Source organism: Cydia strobilella, chromosome 24, assembly GCF_947568885.1.
Source record: "Cydia strobilella chromosome 24, ilCydStro3.1, whole genome shotgun sequence".
In the NCBI taxonomy this organism is placed as follows: domain Eukaryota; kingdom Metazoa; phylum Arthropoda; class Insecta; order Lepidoptera; family Tortricidae; genus Cydia; species Cydia strobilella.
Window position 1 is genome coordinate 8097733 of NC_086064.1, and position 16429 is coordinate 8114161.

General features: G+C 35.8%; 1 protein-coding gene across 2 annotated transcripts in view; it reads left to right on the plus strand.

Moving 5' to 3' along the window:
- Positions 1 to 1413: 1413 nt before the first annotated feature.
- LOC134751972 (AT-rich interactive domain-containing protein 5B-like) overlaps positions 1414 to 16429 on the plus strand; it is a 120810-nt gene continuing 105794 nt past the window's right edge. Inside the window, exon 1 of one of the 2 annotated variants that reach the window (XM_063687494.1) lies at positions 1414 to 1977. In XM_063687494.1, coding sequence (XP_063543564.1) covers positions 1957 to 1977 — 21 coding nt within the window. In that variant the 5' untranslated portion in view covers positions 1414 to 1956. The remainder of the gene's footprint in view (positions 1978 to 16429) is intronic. The other variant, XM_063687496.1, reaches the window with a different exon arrangement.

A 16429-nucleotide genomic window follows, 5' to 3' on the forward strand; every position in this document is an offset into this window, starting at 1 on the left:
AACGAGGGCTCCCGTTTTTGTGCTCACGAGTTGGCGCCACTGTAGATGTAGGTCCAGAAAAACAGATCTCAAAATTTTTATATGCTTATTTTTATAAAATCAATACGTTCTTAATACACAAAGGTAATTTAACGTCTAAATGTGCCATTTTTTCTACCTGTTTAACTTTGCATATATTTTAGTTGGCACTTTTTTTAACCACTAACATTTATTGAGCTATATGTATTGTTTACCACTGTGGTTTACCATGATTAATCGAAGATGGACCAAGATTTACCACAATTATGAATAAGGAGTGATAATTCCCGATAAAAAAAGCTTGAAACCCCCCAAACTTCTATACATTTGACATTTTGAAAGACCTACACTAGCGCCCCTAGCGGTGAAATTAAACGCGTTAGCCCTCATTATGAAATAATAAAGCACATAACGTAAATTGCATTGTTAGCATTCGTAAACTGTAATTTGGACAGTTTTAAAAGAATCTCACGTCCATCCGTTTACTGTGCCAATCATTTATATTTACGTAAAAAATGTATACATGTACGTGTAGTTGTGTGGGTCGGCGCAGGGCCGCCATCTTCGATCGACGGGTTAAAATTAAAATTATTGAATGAAGTTCAATTTGGATTGATTTTTGCAATGTAGTTGATTGACCTATTATATGTTTTTTATGGTAGCTTCTGGTAGCATGAATGGTATATTAGGTGTATAAAAATCCTTTATAATTTTTAAGCACTACATATTAAGACACATTTGAAGAAGTTAATCGATTTATTAAGTTTATTTATTTACACGTACATATTACGTGTATCGCAAAAAAATATTACCATCTTTTTTCTGCAGGAGGATAATGAACTAGTAGAACAAAGGAAAAACGAATAGGTAGGTACCTACAGTACATTACTGCAATATGTATATTATTGAGCCCACTGTGTCCCACTGCTGGGCAATGGCGTTCCCCCCTCTTTTTTCACTCGTCTCTGTTTAGTGCTATATCTGGCCATATAAGTAGGTAAGGTACACAAAAATATCCTGGATATATATTATGTTTTATCAACCTAATTCCTACTAATTAGAAAACGCAAACCGTTTTTTTTTGTATGGCATATTTTTGGGAAAATGTCAAATATAATTGCTAATTTTTCTTACTCCAATTAGGTTATTGTTTGTTAAATTTATAAAGATTCATTTGATATACATATTTAGTTAGTTAGAAAATAGGCACAAAATATAATTTATTTTCAGTCCTTACGAAATACTCAGTTGACTCAGACTTAATAAAAATATTCTTTTAATTTATACAGATAACTTACGCATACTTTTCTACTTACATGAAATAAAACGAATCTCAAGCATCCAAAACGAAAATGGTTATAATAATTAAAAAATAAACGTCTTTGTTTCCAAAAACGCCCGTGGTAGCCCTAGGATCGTGCGAGCGGGCAAGAAAATACGGAGCATTTCGAACAGATACGGCCCGAGCCCGCTCAAAGATGGCCGCGTCCCTGCCGCAGCGGAAGCGAAGCGCGCGTGTTTCGGATATTTTTGTCAAACCATCGCCATATTGTTTTTATTGTCTCCAATAATCATAATTAGAATTTACAAACAACCATTTGTTATATAAACACGATATAACAATTAAAAGTACGCGCACAGATTACGTAGTCATGGTGTAGTTTTTTTAAAGACTTGTGATTGTGACACTATGCCACGGATTTCAGTATTGTTATTTGTTATTTGAAATTATCTGAAATCGATTTAGCGTATAGTGAACAGGTTTGGTGTTGTGATGTGCTAAAGATAAGGGGTTTACCGTGTACTGTGTTTAAAATTAGTGCATATTTTAGGCTCATGTGGGAATTTAAAGTTAATTATTGTGTTATGACTAATTAACGTATACTTTCTCGATTTGTGATGTGTTAGTGCTTACGTGTCCTGTCTGGATTTGCAAATATGGATAAACCATCATTTAAGGTGAGTGAATCGTTAACCTACTCTTTCTAAATTGGAATCGTTGATGTCCGGTTACTGAAACAATTATCGTTTGATTAATTATTGATTTAATTACAATTTGCTTTGTAACCTTGATAAAATGAAAGCCTTTATAGAATTTATGTGTCCGTTTTTAACGCTTTAGCATTTAATTTTGTCTATGAATGATAAACCATGAATAGACAAAATTTCCATTATTCACCTTGCTTACGTCATAATTAGTAGCGAAAAAAAAACATTACGATTGAATTAAATGTGTATATCGATTGTTTTTTTTTACCCTAAAGTGAAATAGGGTTGGCATTATGGCATTAAAGAGTAATTATTGGTCTACTCGAACCCTGCCGCTGTTCTCCGTATCACCGCTAGTGTTGTGACACGCCGGGCGATTATCGATATCGATGTTTTGAATTTTGATATTTATATATATTTTTGTAAACTGTGATTGCTTAGCTTGATATTTGCTAATACTAATTTGTGTTACTAGGTAATTAGCACATACAATACATACGTATATGTTGACTGCAAGAGTACGTTAACAAATGACGAAAACGTAAACATGAAATGAGATATCGTGGGAGTGGTTTCCAATATTAAAGTAATAATTAATGATTTCTCATTAGTAATGGTTTTACTTTTCCAATGGCCGTGTCCTTCGTGAATCGTGGCGCATTGATCGTTCACGCATCAGTTAATAAAAATATAATCTATCTGCAAACTAGTGTTAATTACTAGTCACTACATAGAATAAAACAGTCGTTTCCGCTGTCTGTCCGTCTGTCCCTACGTATGCTTAGATCTTTAAAACTTCGCAACGGATTTTAATGCGGTTTTTTTTTAATAGATAGTGTGATAAAACGAAGGTTTATATGTATAATTTGTAAAGGTTTTGTGTAAATTGGTTTAACTACCCGTGCGAAGCCAAGGCGGGTCGCTAATAAGAATAATAAAACAATACGTTCTAACATCAAGCCTCGTGTCTTAGGTAAAGGATTCATAATGTATAGTAATATTATTACAATAACAAGTTTTGCGCGTTTTAGCTCGAATTGTGAATAACAATCAACTTGAAATAAAATTGTGCGCTCGTATTGATAAAAAGGCGGCTGAATAGAAAGCGGCTGTTAAAACGCGCGGTTTTTTAAACGTTCTTCATAAACTACTTATTACTTATCTAATAGGTACTGGTTATTTATAACTTATCTTTTTTACGTTTCATATTTGTGTTATAATTATAAGTTTGTTTAAAATGTATATTGATTGTCTGTTATACCTAAAGTAATAAGTACCTACAAAACATCGTCTCTATTCAACCAATTACTTAAATTCCTTTGAAATTGTCATGTTCTTACTATAGGATATTAGTCCGAATATGAATAAACGCATTGTCCGTCTGTTTATCCATACCAACGCGGTGGCTAAATATGTATGTAATCATTAACCCATAAAGGCCAAAAATAGAGTGCTATTTATAAAAACGCAGCCGCTCTACGCGCGTGTGGCTGTGACGTCACCGTTCCTTAGCTTGCGAACGAAAATGTCTGGCTGCAGGGCTAGCACGGAATCCGTCCATGGTCGAATGTTTTTTTTAAATCTACATATTTAAAAGGAACCTTTATCACTGCAACATGTCGGCTCCGTTGGACCATAGATAGATAGAAAAAACATAAAAAAACCATAGACCATAGACCATTACAGTTTCAACATAGAGTAACTTATACTAGAGCGGTACTGTCATAGTAAATTTTGAAACCCCAGTAAATTCACTGCCATCTGTCGACACACTTTAAAACTAAATATGAAGATTTATAAAAATACGATAAAATGTATTTAAATATAGATAAATGATTTTTTATTTGCATTAATTATTTTTATGATTTTGACCCATGTTCTGTCACTGATATGCGTTAAAATTGTTAAATAACAAACGAAACCGTCAACGCCATCTATATGACAGTTGGCCAAAACTAGTAGCGCCCTCTGAACGAGAATCAAATTTTCTTGATTTTCGAGGCACGTTTTTTCCTTAGACTGTATCCATCTATTACGGAGTTATATCTATCTTAGGTTTCAATAAGTGTTAGTATATATAAAAAAAACTGTACACGAATTTCGCAGTTTTAGACAGGGGTTCCGCCAATATCGAGTGAATAACCCCAGTAACAGTTACTGCATAACCCCTAGCTTCGAATAGTTGCGCCCTCTTGTATGAATTAATTTTAACAGTTAAAGCCTGACCAGTAATATATGATTATTGTCAAGAGGGCGCTGTTATTCTCATGTATGGAGTGACAGTTCAGTATAGTATGAAAAAAATAGTTCCAGTAAAATTCCGCAACATGGCGCGTGATCATATATTACTGGTCAGGGCTTACATACATTAAAATTATATTCAGGTAAAAAAAGTGACTTAAAATTAATTACGAACCATAATGACTTAGTGCAAACATGCAATACGAGTAAGTAAGTACTTTTGAGTACAGTATACGAGTACAAAATATAAATGCTCTTCCATTCTCTTTATAGGAAGCAAGATTATTTTATGTTAATAGGTATCTAAATAATGTAAATGGCCATTTCCATCTTTTTTAGGGTTCCGTACCCAAAGGGTAAAAACGGCACCCTATTACTAAGACTCCGCTGTCCGTCTGTCTGTCACCAAGATGTATCAGGCTGGATATTAGGTAGACATTTGAAATTTTCACAGACGATGTATTTCTGTTGCCGCTATAACAACGAATACTAAAAATGGGCTCCCATACAAAACACGTAATTTTTTTTGCGGTTTTTTTCCGTAATGGTAACCCTTCGTGCGCGAGTCCGACTCTCACTTGACCGGTTTTTTCTTTAGTCAATACACGTATACTAAACAGCTGTTGAGGTCAGTTCAAAGGGCACAGGTGAAATCTTTCCAATACTAAGTTATTCACATTCATAAAAATATGTGTCACTCAATATAAAAAGTGACTTTGGGGCGATTGTCACTTACGCCGTTATTCGACATGCTTCAATACAATCGTGAAGCAAAACGACTTAAGCGCCAAACGGCCTAAAGTCAATTTCTATACGTTTCACATAAATCTGTGTAAGAAATGTAAGAATGGAGTAGGCGTATAAAGCTTGTTGGAGGCTTTCATCTTTTTTAAATTAATTGTTTTATTTCCAAATTGACATTCGTCAAAAAGCTTCAAGGTATCTTTCTGGATAGAGTCGCAGAGTATAATTCTGGTATTTTCCATAAAAAGGGACCTTATTGTCGATGGCGCTTACGCCATTATAAACGATGCTCCGATATAAATACAATGCCGCGAGACGCTGTGCGGCGTAAGCGCCATCGACAATAAGATCCCTTTTCATAGAAAATGTCCCATTTGTGGTACAATTCTTAATTGTATGTATGTATGTATGTATAAACTTGTACAAAACACAGAACACAAATATGGTCTAAAATAGGCAGTACAAAGGCGAATTTATCCCTTTAAGGGATTTCTTTCAGTTAACCTTTGAGTAGATGACAATTGATGAAGAACGGTATTGTAATTACATAAACGACACGTACTGGTAAAACTACTTTTTTCACCACTAATTAGGTTGTCTTATTAATCTTAATATCTGTCCAATTTAATTTAACTCTGAACAGTCAAGTGTAAATTAAAATCGACCATCGCGTATTGACATAAGATTGAATACAGATTGACGTCGTGATATATGACATCTGTGTAATTGTGGCGACGTAGCGTTTAAAGTTAAATACAAAGGTATTAGTCACTGTGTGAAATTTGATACGGAGTTACACAAATAAATTAGGGCATTTTCTATGAAAAGGGACCTTATTGTCGATGGCGCTTAGGCCGCGCAGCGTCGCGCGGCATTGTAATATCGGAGAATAGTTAATAATGGCGTAAGCGCCATCGACAATAAAGTCCCTTTTTATAGAAAATACCACAATTAACTGACCTACTCGTGTGGATATGGACCTTGTTTCTTTGCATTAAGACTGAGAAATGGTCAGTCACATTTACTTACACTTTTTTTGTACTTCTGATCTGATATAGTATAATACATATGTGGTATTTTCTATAAAAAGGGACCTTATTGTCGATGGCGCTTACGTCATTATTAACTATACTCCGATATAAGTACAATGCCGCGTGACGCTGTGCGGCGTAAGCGCCATCGACAATAAGGTCCCTTCATAGAAAATGCCCCATATTACTAGAAATCCCAACGATGCACTGTATGCGATGAACGTTGGCATGCATCAAACAGCGTGAGCTATCTTCAAGGTCGTATCTAAATAAGATCAAAATAGTAACAAGTTCTTAAATCTGAATGAGGCTCCTGCTAACACAGTGAATTATATTACGCAGAAGATGCCAGCGCCATAGGCTGAACGCTTTTAGCCAGCACAGCCACCACAAACATTGAGTTATGCCAATTAATGAAATTGTCGCAATCGCAACCTGTACGACGCGACCAAAACGTCGTAAGTGCCGTAAAAATTCATGGCGCTTACGCGTTTAGATCGCGAGATTCACGCTCCGCTTCTATGGTTTGTTGTCGAAACAACAACAACTGATGGCGCAAAATACTGGTTCTCTGTGCCGGTTCTAGGGTTTCTGGTTTCTCGACCTTTTTTATTTCTCAAGGCACGGGAATTCTCGACCAGGATTTCTCCTGAAAAAAAAAACATTGTTTACATTTATTTAACTAGCTAAAAAAATACACTATAGTCACATGTCACATGACGTATGCGCGTGTTTTTTTACTTATCACAAGATATTTTATTTCTCGAGTTCTCGAGGCATTGCGTTTATTTTTCCCGTCTCGACGAAGGACAAATTTCTCGAGATTTCTCGCCACGAGGATTCTCGAGCAGAAACCCTAGCCGGTTCTTAATAATAATAGTTCAATGACCACAAATGGACTATTTCCGTTAAATTAAAATAGTATAATAGTATAGAATAGTTTTTATTCGTAAATAGGCATACATTAAAAGAACATAGTGAAAATAAAGTGTCACGAAATGGCTCCATCTCAGCATGCTGCTGGCGACTTCCAGCGCTGGTCTGGTTTACTGGTCTGGTGGTGGTATTAAATAATATGTGACATTTTAACCAAAAGGTACCACATTGTCGCTTGTCAATAAGGTTGATTTTTAATTAAAGCTATTTGGAAATAACGCCTTATTGACAACCGACAATAAGTACCCTTTTGATTGAGAATGGCACATATTATCGGCTATAGTGACCGGCTGACCGCTGCTCGGCACCGTTAGTTAGTGCTTGAAAATTGAGACCTAGGCTCTCCGAAACAAAAAAAAAGGCGCTTACGCCATTATAAACGATGCTCCGATATAAATACAATGCCGCGCGACGCTGTGCTGCGTAAGCGCCATCGACAATAAGGTCCCTTTTCATAGAAAATGCCCCATATATTATTTGGGATATTTTTCGGTTTCAACTTTTATCAGTAAAATGTTGATAGTTCATGCTAATGAGAATGACACCCATGAGAACAATATTATCAAAGACAAATCCGTATCTGTGAACGAGTGACGTCACCCCTGTTTGTAGAATTAGAATGTAACTGGTTATGTGACGTCATCGATGATTTAATTCGACACTTGACAGATGATGAAGTTTGTTGCACTTTACACCTTGTTATTATTTAAATGACAATTTGATTGTCCCAATTTATCTAAACTGACATAATTAGTACAAAAACGTATTAATCACTTACATTATTTATTCAGGGACCATAATTTTATATCCGCAACGCAGGCTTCGTCAGGTGAACACAAACTCACTATCCGCAACAGGCTTCGTCAACTTACTTACTCTAAAATTATGTACATTAAAAAACCCTACAAACAAAACACCCCCTCTAACTCGCCGCCAGCAGGCAGTGTGCCCAACAGGCTGGCTGCATTTCCCCGTTGAATAGCGATGCTAATTCTCTGGGCAAAATACTGGCCTGGGTAAAGTACAAAATCACTAACATTAGGTAGTATTAGTAAATTATCCAACCGAACTGTGATATCAGTATCTGAGATATATATGTAACATAATAATATGTGACGTTTTCAACAAAAAGGTACCACATTGTCGCTTGTTGATAAGTTTGATTTCTAATTGAAGCTATATGGAAATAGCGCCTTACTGACAAGCGACAATAAGTACCCTTTTGGTTGAAAACGGCACATATATGTGTTTACAAAGCTTAGTTTGTTTAAGGTGTGTATTTACGTTAAGCTTAATTAAACTTTGTTACCATTTTGGAGGCATTAAATTTATCTTTATTATATTAACTAAACCCGTAATATAAAAAAAAACAAGTGTTAAAAATAACCACTTTGCCGTGACACACTTAGTTATTGGAAAATACACTTTTTTTATTATTATTATAAAGTGATCGGCGATTGGCCCTAGTCACACCTGATGGAAAGTGAAGACAGGGCCTAAGATGGAGCTCACCGGTTCAGTAACAGCCTATTCACTTTATTATTTAGTTCATTACATATAAACGTCGTCTGGCAAAAAAGAGTAGAAATTAAAAAGTGGCAACACTGTAGTGTCGTCCCTTTCAAATCAATAAGAAAAACGGGACGACACTACAGTCTTGCCACTTTTTAATTTTTACTCTTTTTACCCAGACTGTAGTACTTACATACGAAATAGAATCGGAGTTAAAAAAAAGCGAACAATTAATATTCTACCCTAAGCAAGAATGGGGCAAAGTGAAAACACTTAGCTATCTCTCTCGCGCCCGCATCATAATGGCGGTGAAGTTATCACGATTGGTGCATCCTTGTTTCGTTACTTGACAAATATTCCTACCAATAAACGCATTTGGGAAGTTTTGGTGTCTCCTGAAATACGGGGTCTTTCAAGAAAGGCGTATTATAGTAAACGAACACAGAACACCCATGTGACACCTTTTTTTTAACGATGTAATGCTGTTACGCATACCCCCTGTGACCTAAAGTGGCGTCGAGGGTTATGTGGGACTCCCATATCCCTTTCCTTTCTTTTAGCGAGAAAAGGGGGAGACGTCCTACCCACTAAACCCACATCGGCTTTACCCACATTGCCGTATGGGAGACGTCATGGGATCGCGAACATTCTGCCATGACGCCCCCGACAGCCACCCATGTGACATCTGGGTATTGTAATTATTCATAGACTGCGGTTTTCGGGTACCTTTAGGTTATGAGCAGAGCCCGGAATTCTCGTAGCATTTTTGAGCTGTTATAGTGACTTCTCGTTTATCGACTTCCGATTTATACATATGTATATCGATAAATACAGAATACAATATGTAAAATATGATTACGAGTAGAAGTAAACAACACGGAGTCTTATAATTTATAAGAAACAATAAAATATTATTATTTTAATTTCTATTTATAACTTCCTAAAAGTTGGTATATATAAAGGTTGTCTCGAAGAGATCGCTCATTCGCTATAAGACTGCTTTAACTGCATGTTGTTTACTTCTACTCGTAATCATATTTTACATATTGTATTCTGTATTTATCGATATACATATGTATAATCGGAAGTCGATTTAGTCGATAAACGAGAAGTCCCTATGACAGCTCAAAAATGCTACGAGAATTCCGGGCTCTGATTATGTTTTTTTTTATTTTTTTTATTAACAATTATTTATGTAACTGTCACTACTGACAAGCGTCCATAAGCTACGGTGTCTCCTTACCGTTAGGCGGGTCTTTTGCTCGTTTGCCACCGTCATATATAAAACAAGATTTATTTCCTATTATTAAATAAAACAGACCCACGGACTTCGCACGCCGCTAAATGACTAATTATAAATAGGTTATATCGTGTAGGTTTTTCCGGACTTGATTACTGATATTATACGAGATTGTTGGTGTTGCGGGTGTCCATGGGCGGCGGTAATCGTTTACCATCAGGTGATCCGTCTGCTCGTTTGCCTCCTATTTCATAAAAAAAATACACTCTGTTGCCCACTAAAGCAGAGACGATTTCCTAATAGATTTTCGTACATCAACCCGCCTGTTGCTATCTCTATTGCACTCTCATATTTATATAGCTGTCCCGCCCATGATACCGGCTGTCAATGTTACTGTGCGAGGTTGACAGCAATATAATCGTTATAATTATGCGCGTGCATGAGAGATAGCAACAGGCAGGTGAATGTACGAATATCTATCCGGAAAACGTCTCCTCTTTAGAGTATTGTTTTGTGTTTTGATATATGTACAAGGAAAAGGCGTTTCTTTACAGTAAGGCCAGAGCACGCGACACGCAAGTGGTGTGCGGTCTCTCATAAGGACCTGCATATTACAACGCGCACGTATCCGGTGTGAACAGGCCTTAGTGTTACACTTCTTACGTAGGCGAACACTCGCGAACGCGAAGCGGCGCGGCGCGACGGGCCCACGGCGTTCGCGTTCGCAACGAGATCGCCCACTGCGTTACTTCCTTGTATCTGGAATTGCCAATTTTGACTTATAAATCTGTTAAATTTACGTATTTTTTATTATGAACGGTTATAGAACCTTTCCTCGAAGAGATTTATGTTTCTTAGTAGCTTTTACTACTGCGCTGCTCTACAACAATCAATAATAATTCATTACGTACATGTAGGGCGTAGATGTATAATTAATATATGTATGTATAGCTTTTGTAATACCAAAGATAGATATAACTCCGTAATAGATGGATACAGTCTAAGGAAAAAACGTGCCTCGAAAATCAAGAAAATTTGATTCTCGTTCAGAGGGCGCTACTAGTTTTGGCCTACAGTCGTATAGATGGCGTTGACGGTTTCGTTGGTTATTTAACAATTTTAACGCATACCAGTGAAAGAACATGGGTCAAAATCATAAAAATAATTAATGCAAATAAAAAAAATCATTTATCTATATTTAAATACATTCTATCGTATTTTTATGAATCTTCATTTTTAGTTTTAAAGTGTGTCGACAGATGGCAGTGAATTTACTGGGGTTACAAAATTTACTATGACCAAAGATAGATATAACTCCGTAATAGATGGATACAGTCTAAGGAAAAAACGTGCCTCGAAAATCACGAAAATTTGATTCTCGATCAGATGGCGCCACTAGTTTTGGCCTACACTCGTATAGAGGGCGTTAACTGTTTCGTTTGTTATTTATAATTTTAACGCATACCAGTGAAAGAACATGGGTCAAAATCATAAAAATAATTAATGCAAATAAAAAAAAAACATTTATCTATATTTAAATACATTCTATCGTATATTTATAAATCTTCATTTTTAGTTTTAAAGTGTGTCGACAGATGGCAGTGAATTTACTGGGGTTACAAAATTTACTATGACAGTACCGCTCTAGTATAAGTTACTCTATGGTAATACTATCAAACGTTATCTACATTTGAATCAAATTGATTGCTTTTTCACGTATTCGTAGGAACTTGAATTATGTAGTTATTTGTTAATAATGTCTAAGGGTGCAATACAAAAAAACGCTCTTAAGAATACGTATAATATTATGAATTAAATATGTTTAGTAAAATGTATGCTCAAAACTCTATAATGACTAAATTGACTGGAAGCCTCTCATTAACTCACGCCCGTATTCAAACAATGCTTATAATATATCACAGCGATACGATACCGATCTTTTAGTGTTAAAAGTGACGTTTATGGTTGAAGAAATGGCATTTTTGACACTGACAGATCGGTATCGTATCGATGTGACATCTTATAAGCATTGTTCGAATACGGCCGTCAATCTTTTTGTTTAGCCAATTGTAAGGTAGGTAGAGGATTTCTTAAGGCGTTGAATAACAAATTCATTAATATGCACTGTTTGAAAATCACAAAAAAACCTTTTATATTAAAATATTATTTAAGTAAAATATCCATAAATCATATTAATAAAAAAAAACATTAGTTTTACAAAACATAAAGAGGTCATTATCATTACTCAATCGACAAAAATCGATAAACCCTGCCGGCTTTGCCACATCACTACTCATAATACAACTCGTTGGCATTATGACCGTTTTATTTACTCCATTTTTTTTAAACGTCACTGGCCTGCTAGTTAGTACACGAAAAACGCGGCTAGACTCGGTAATGAGCAAGGGCCTGACTATGGATGGTATAGAAAGGATGCCAATCTCTTATGGCAGAATTATTGCAAAAGTGACCGCTTTCAGCTTTAAATAATAGTTCCTAATCTCTCCGGTGGCGCTAGTTAGGCTCTGGGACATGAGTATAACATGAACCATATAAGGCAACAAATAACCCGACCAAATTACGTAGGTCGTTTTTGGTAGTATTTCGGTGTATGGTGGCGCCGCCTAATTACTGTTTTTTGATGGACACTTTTCATACATAGAGATTTGGCTCCTTTATATAGTCTCCATGGGCCTGACACTCTTTGATAGAGAAAGATAGTCTTATTGCGATTCCTATATTAAGAGGAAAGAGAAAATAGTGCCATGTCCTTATCACCGACCGGGTTTTCTTTCATGGTCGGGTTAAGGCAGCATAGGTAGGAGGCGATGGCGAAATACCGAAATTTATAAGAGTGAAAGAGAAAAAGGATTATGCTGCCATACATTAACCTGTCAATACATGAATATGTCTTTCTCTTACCCCTGGTCGCTCGGTTTCATGTCTATAACTACTATACTATGTCGATGTCGATGATATTTTTAGTATGTTTACGTATTTAAATTAGAATTAAAAGTATAACGAATTCATTTTCCTGACAAATGTACCTATAGTATTTATTTCGTTAAAATTTGACGTTCAGCGTATTAGATTTCAAGATGGCTACGATGCCTACGAATGGAACATTCGGGAACGGTAAGCAACAGACGTTATCGCTATTTATGTGAATTAAACAAAGGTCATATTTTTAGGGTTCTGTACCTAAAGGGTATAAACGGGACCCTATTACTAAGACTCCGCTGTCCGTCTGTCACCAGGTATCTCATGAACCGTGAAATTTTCACAGATGATGTATTTCTGTTGCCGCTATAACAACAAATACTAAAAACAGAATAATATAAATGTTTAAATGGGGCTCTCATACAACAAACGTGATTTTTTTGGCGTTTTTTTGCGTAATGCTACGGGGATAATTTAAGAGCCCATCACCGTGCTCACTAGCGCCACTGCTAAACAATTGTGATTATTTAAATTTAGCGATAGATATTTAAAAAACCGGCCAAGTGCGAGTCGGACTCGCCCACCGGGGGTTACGTACTTTTTAGTATTTGTTGTTATAGCGGCAACAGAAATACATCATTTGTGAAAATTTCAACTGTCTAGCTATCACTGTTCATGAGATAGAGCCTGGTGACAGACGGACAGCGGAGTCTTAGTAATAGGGTCCCGTTTTTACCCTTTGGGTACGGAACCCTAAAAAGGGGGCCGCTACGTACTGTATTTTGTATTTAAGTACCTTTTGAACACATCAAACTGGTTTTTATGTTGCTGGATACGTCAATATATGAACTCAAAACAAAAACGGCCGTTTTAACTTTGGCCGCATAGATTGACGAATCCAGCAACGTAATAGTACATTATTGTCGAGGCTCGGAAGTAGCTACTTGCTGGCTGAGGATTCGTTTTAAACGGACGACCTTAGGAGTCCGTTTAATTGATTCCGAAGCCAGCAAGTAGCCTTCCAGCAGAGTCATATATAGTGCTTTTCGCAAAAATGGCGCAATAAATACAAATATAATAGAAATATTTTACAAAAGCAACGTTCTTATGTATATATTTTCACGAAAAAAGTAATAAGATTTGCTTTGCCGCCGTTTTATTTTTTAAAAATAGAAGTGTATTTTTCTGCTGAAAATACGCCAACCTATTTGATCATAAATCATAATCATAAATCATTTATTTCGTGATAAACTTACATACTAGCATTACAAGGAAAATTAAAAAAACATATTTGCAGTGTTTACCACGAAATGGGCTCGCCTCAGCATAATGCCGACCCAAGTGTCGGCGCTGATCTTCCGGCGAGACACCTAAATAGTCGCGGTACCAACATTATAATAATAAGTACTGATCATCTGTTTGGCTGTTTAATGGACCTATGCCTTCATTTGATATGGCCACTTCAACTTTTAAAAAGTTTGGAACTCGACAAATAATGGAATTTGTATGCAACATTGCAGTCCCGAAATCGAGACTGCAATGTTTTTAACTTTTTAATTTTTTGACTGACCATAAACAACGCACTTCGCGACCTACTTTTTAACCAGCAACGTTGACTTTGCCGTCCATTTTTGAGAAAAGACTATTATAATGTATTTAAAAAGGTACTTAAATACAAAATACAGAACGTAGCGGCCCCCTTTTTTAACACACTTTTATTAGGTCGACCTGTAACTAACTATGTAATGGAATCTAAGGTAACTAATTTAACCATCTTTCAAGGATCGTAACGTCATAAAAATTGGCAGCTGTATGTAGTCCTGATGGGATACCGCCGTTTAGCCAAAATATTTTTCGCCAAATTTCACTTCCCAACAAACTTATGGCATCAGTTTCATTTCCCAAATGAAATTTTAGCAAGTTTTTTACTTCGCAACCATGGAGACTGTATAAAGGAGCCAAATCTCTATGTATGAAAAGTGTCCATCAAAAAACAGTAATTAGGCGGCGCCACCATGCACCGAAATACTACCAAAAACAACCTACGTAATTTGGTCGGGTTATTTGTTGCCTTATATGGTTCATGTTATACTCATGTCCCAGAGCCTAACTAGCGCCTCCGGAGAGATTAGGAACTATTATTTAAAGCTTAACGCGGTCACTTTTACAACAATTCTGCCATAAGAGATTGCGATCCTTTCTATACCATCCATATTCGCAACCATTTCATTTCCCAACCCCATATTGCGAAATGAAAATGACGTACTAGGTTAGGTTAGGTTGGATTATGAAAATTTGCGAAATGAAATTCTGCCAATACATTAGTAAACCAGTTCTGATGACAATACAATAATATGGTACTGTCGAACTGATCTGATGATGGAGCCGGAAGATGTGAACTGGAACTTCATGATGGAACATCGTATCATAGCTGTGTTTGGATTTGTTAGAAAAGTCTTGTAATGAACTTTGACCACGAGCGTGTTTTTCTAGTGTTTTTTTAAACTATTAATTTATTAAATATCTATAGTTAAATTTAAATAATTACAATTAATTAGCAGTGGCGCTAGTGAGCCAGTTGATAGGATCTAACGGGAAATTACATTGTTCTCGAACTTTCGATAGTTATTGATAAAAAATACAATGTCATTTGAAGTGTATAATTGTAGGTATGTTAACGTCATTTATTATAATGTAAACACGGTAACATAATTAACACTGAGGCATCATCTGCGTTGATAATTAAAGTACTTACAATATTAAATAAATTGAATAATCTTGTAACTAAATTATATGTATCTTTAAGAGGAAAACTGGTGAGTAATAAAAAGGTTAGTTCATGTAATTGATGTAAAGTTGTAAACGAATGAATGAATAAATAAGCATTAAGTTTAATATTTTGTTGTAAATATATAAGCAAATTTTAGAATATGTAAATATTATCAGTATTGTAATCTCACTGTGTACATAAATTTAATATGATTGTAATGTAATCTTGACCTGTAAAATAATGATTTTACCAATAAATAAATAAATCAATCATGTAGTCTTAAAACAATTACTATTACTATTGGCTGTGTTGAGCTGTAGACTTCGAGACAATATTCATAAGCTTAAAAAACCGACCAAGTGCGAGTCGGACTCGCGCACGAAGGGTTCCGTACCATTACGCAAAGAAACGGCAAAAAAAATCGCGCTTAATCTTTGCGTTCGCGAGTTGTTCGCTCACCGTTATACAGAACCCACACAATAACCCCTGCAGTAAGGTTCTCTGTCGCTACCGCGCGCGGCGCGACCCCCGCCTACGTAGTTACATAGGGTTTCACGCTAGGGTTGTCACTTGTACGAGTAATACATTTTATTGTTATTAATAATGAGATAAATGTGCAGGCCACCTATTTAATAAAATATAGTGACAAATTTAATGGCGGATGTAAGTGGGTTGTAAATGTAAACTTATCTTTTTACTTTATATTATTTACTTTTACAAGATAAATTAACTCAAAACTAGGTACAACTTAATATTTAAAATGTATTCTTGGAAAGTTGTTAAATACGAAGACCCTGTTTTTGAGCATTTGTTGATTACAAAATATTTTATTTTTCTCATTGGGCCTTATGTTCAACGAAAAATATATCTTAGCAAACGTAAAAAAAAAAACTAAATAAAATAAACGTTGTGTTTTGTTGGCGAATAGTTTCCATAAATAATTGTGTCTCAACAGAGGGACCGAAGCGCAGAATATTCGGTATTCGGCCAAAGCCACTATTCGGGGCA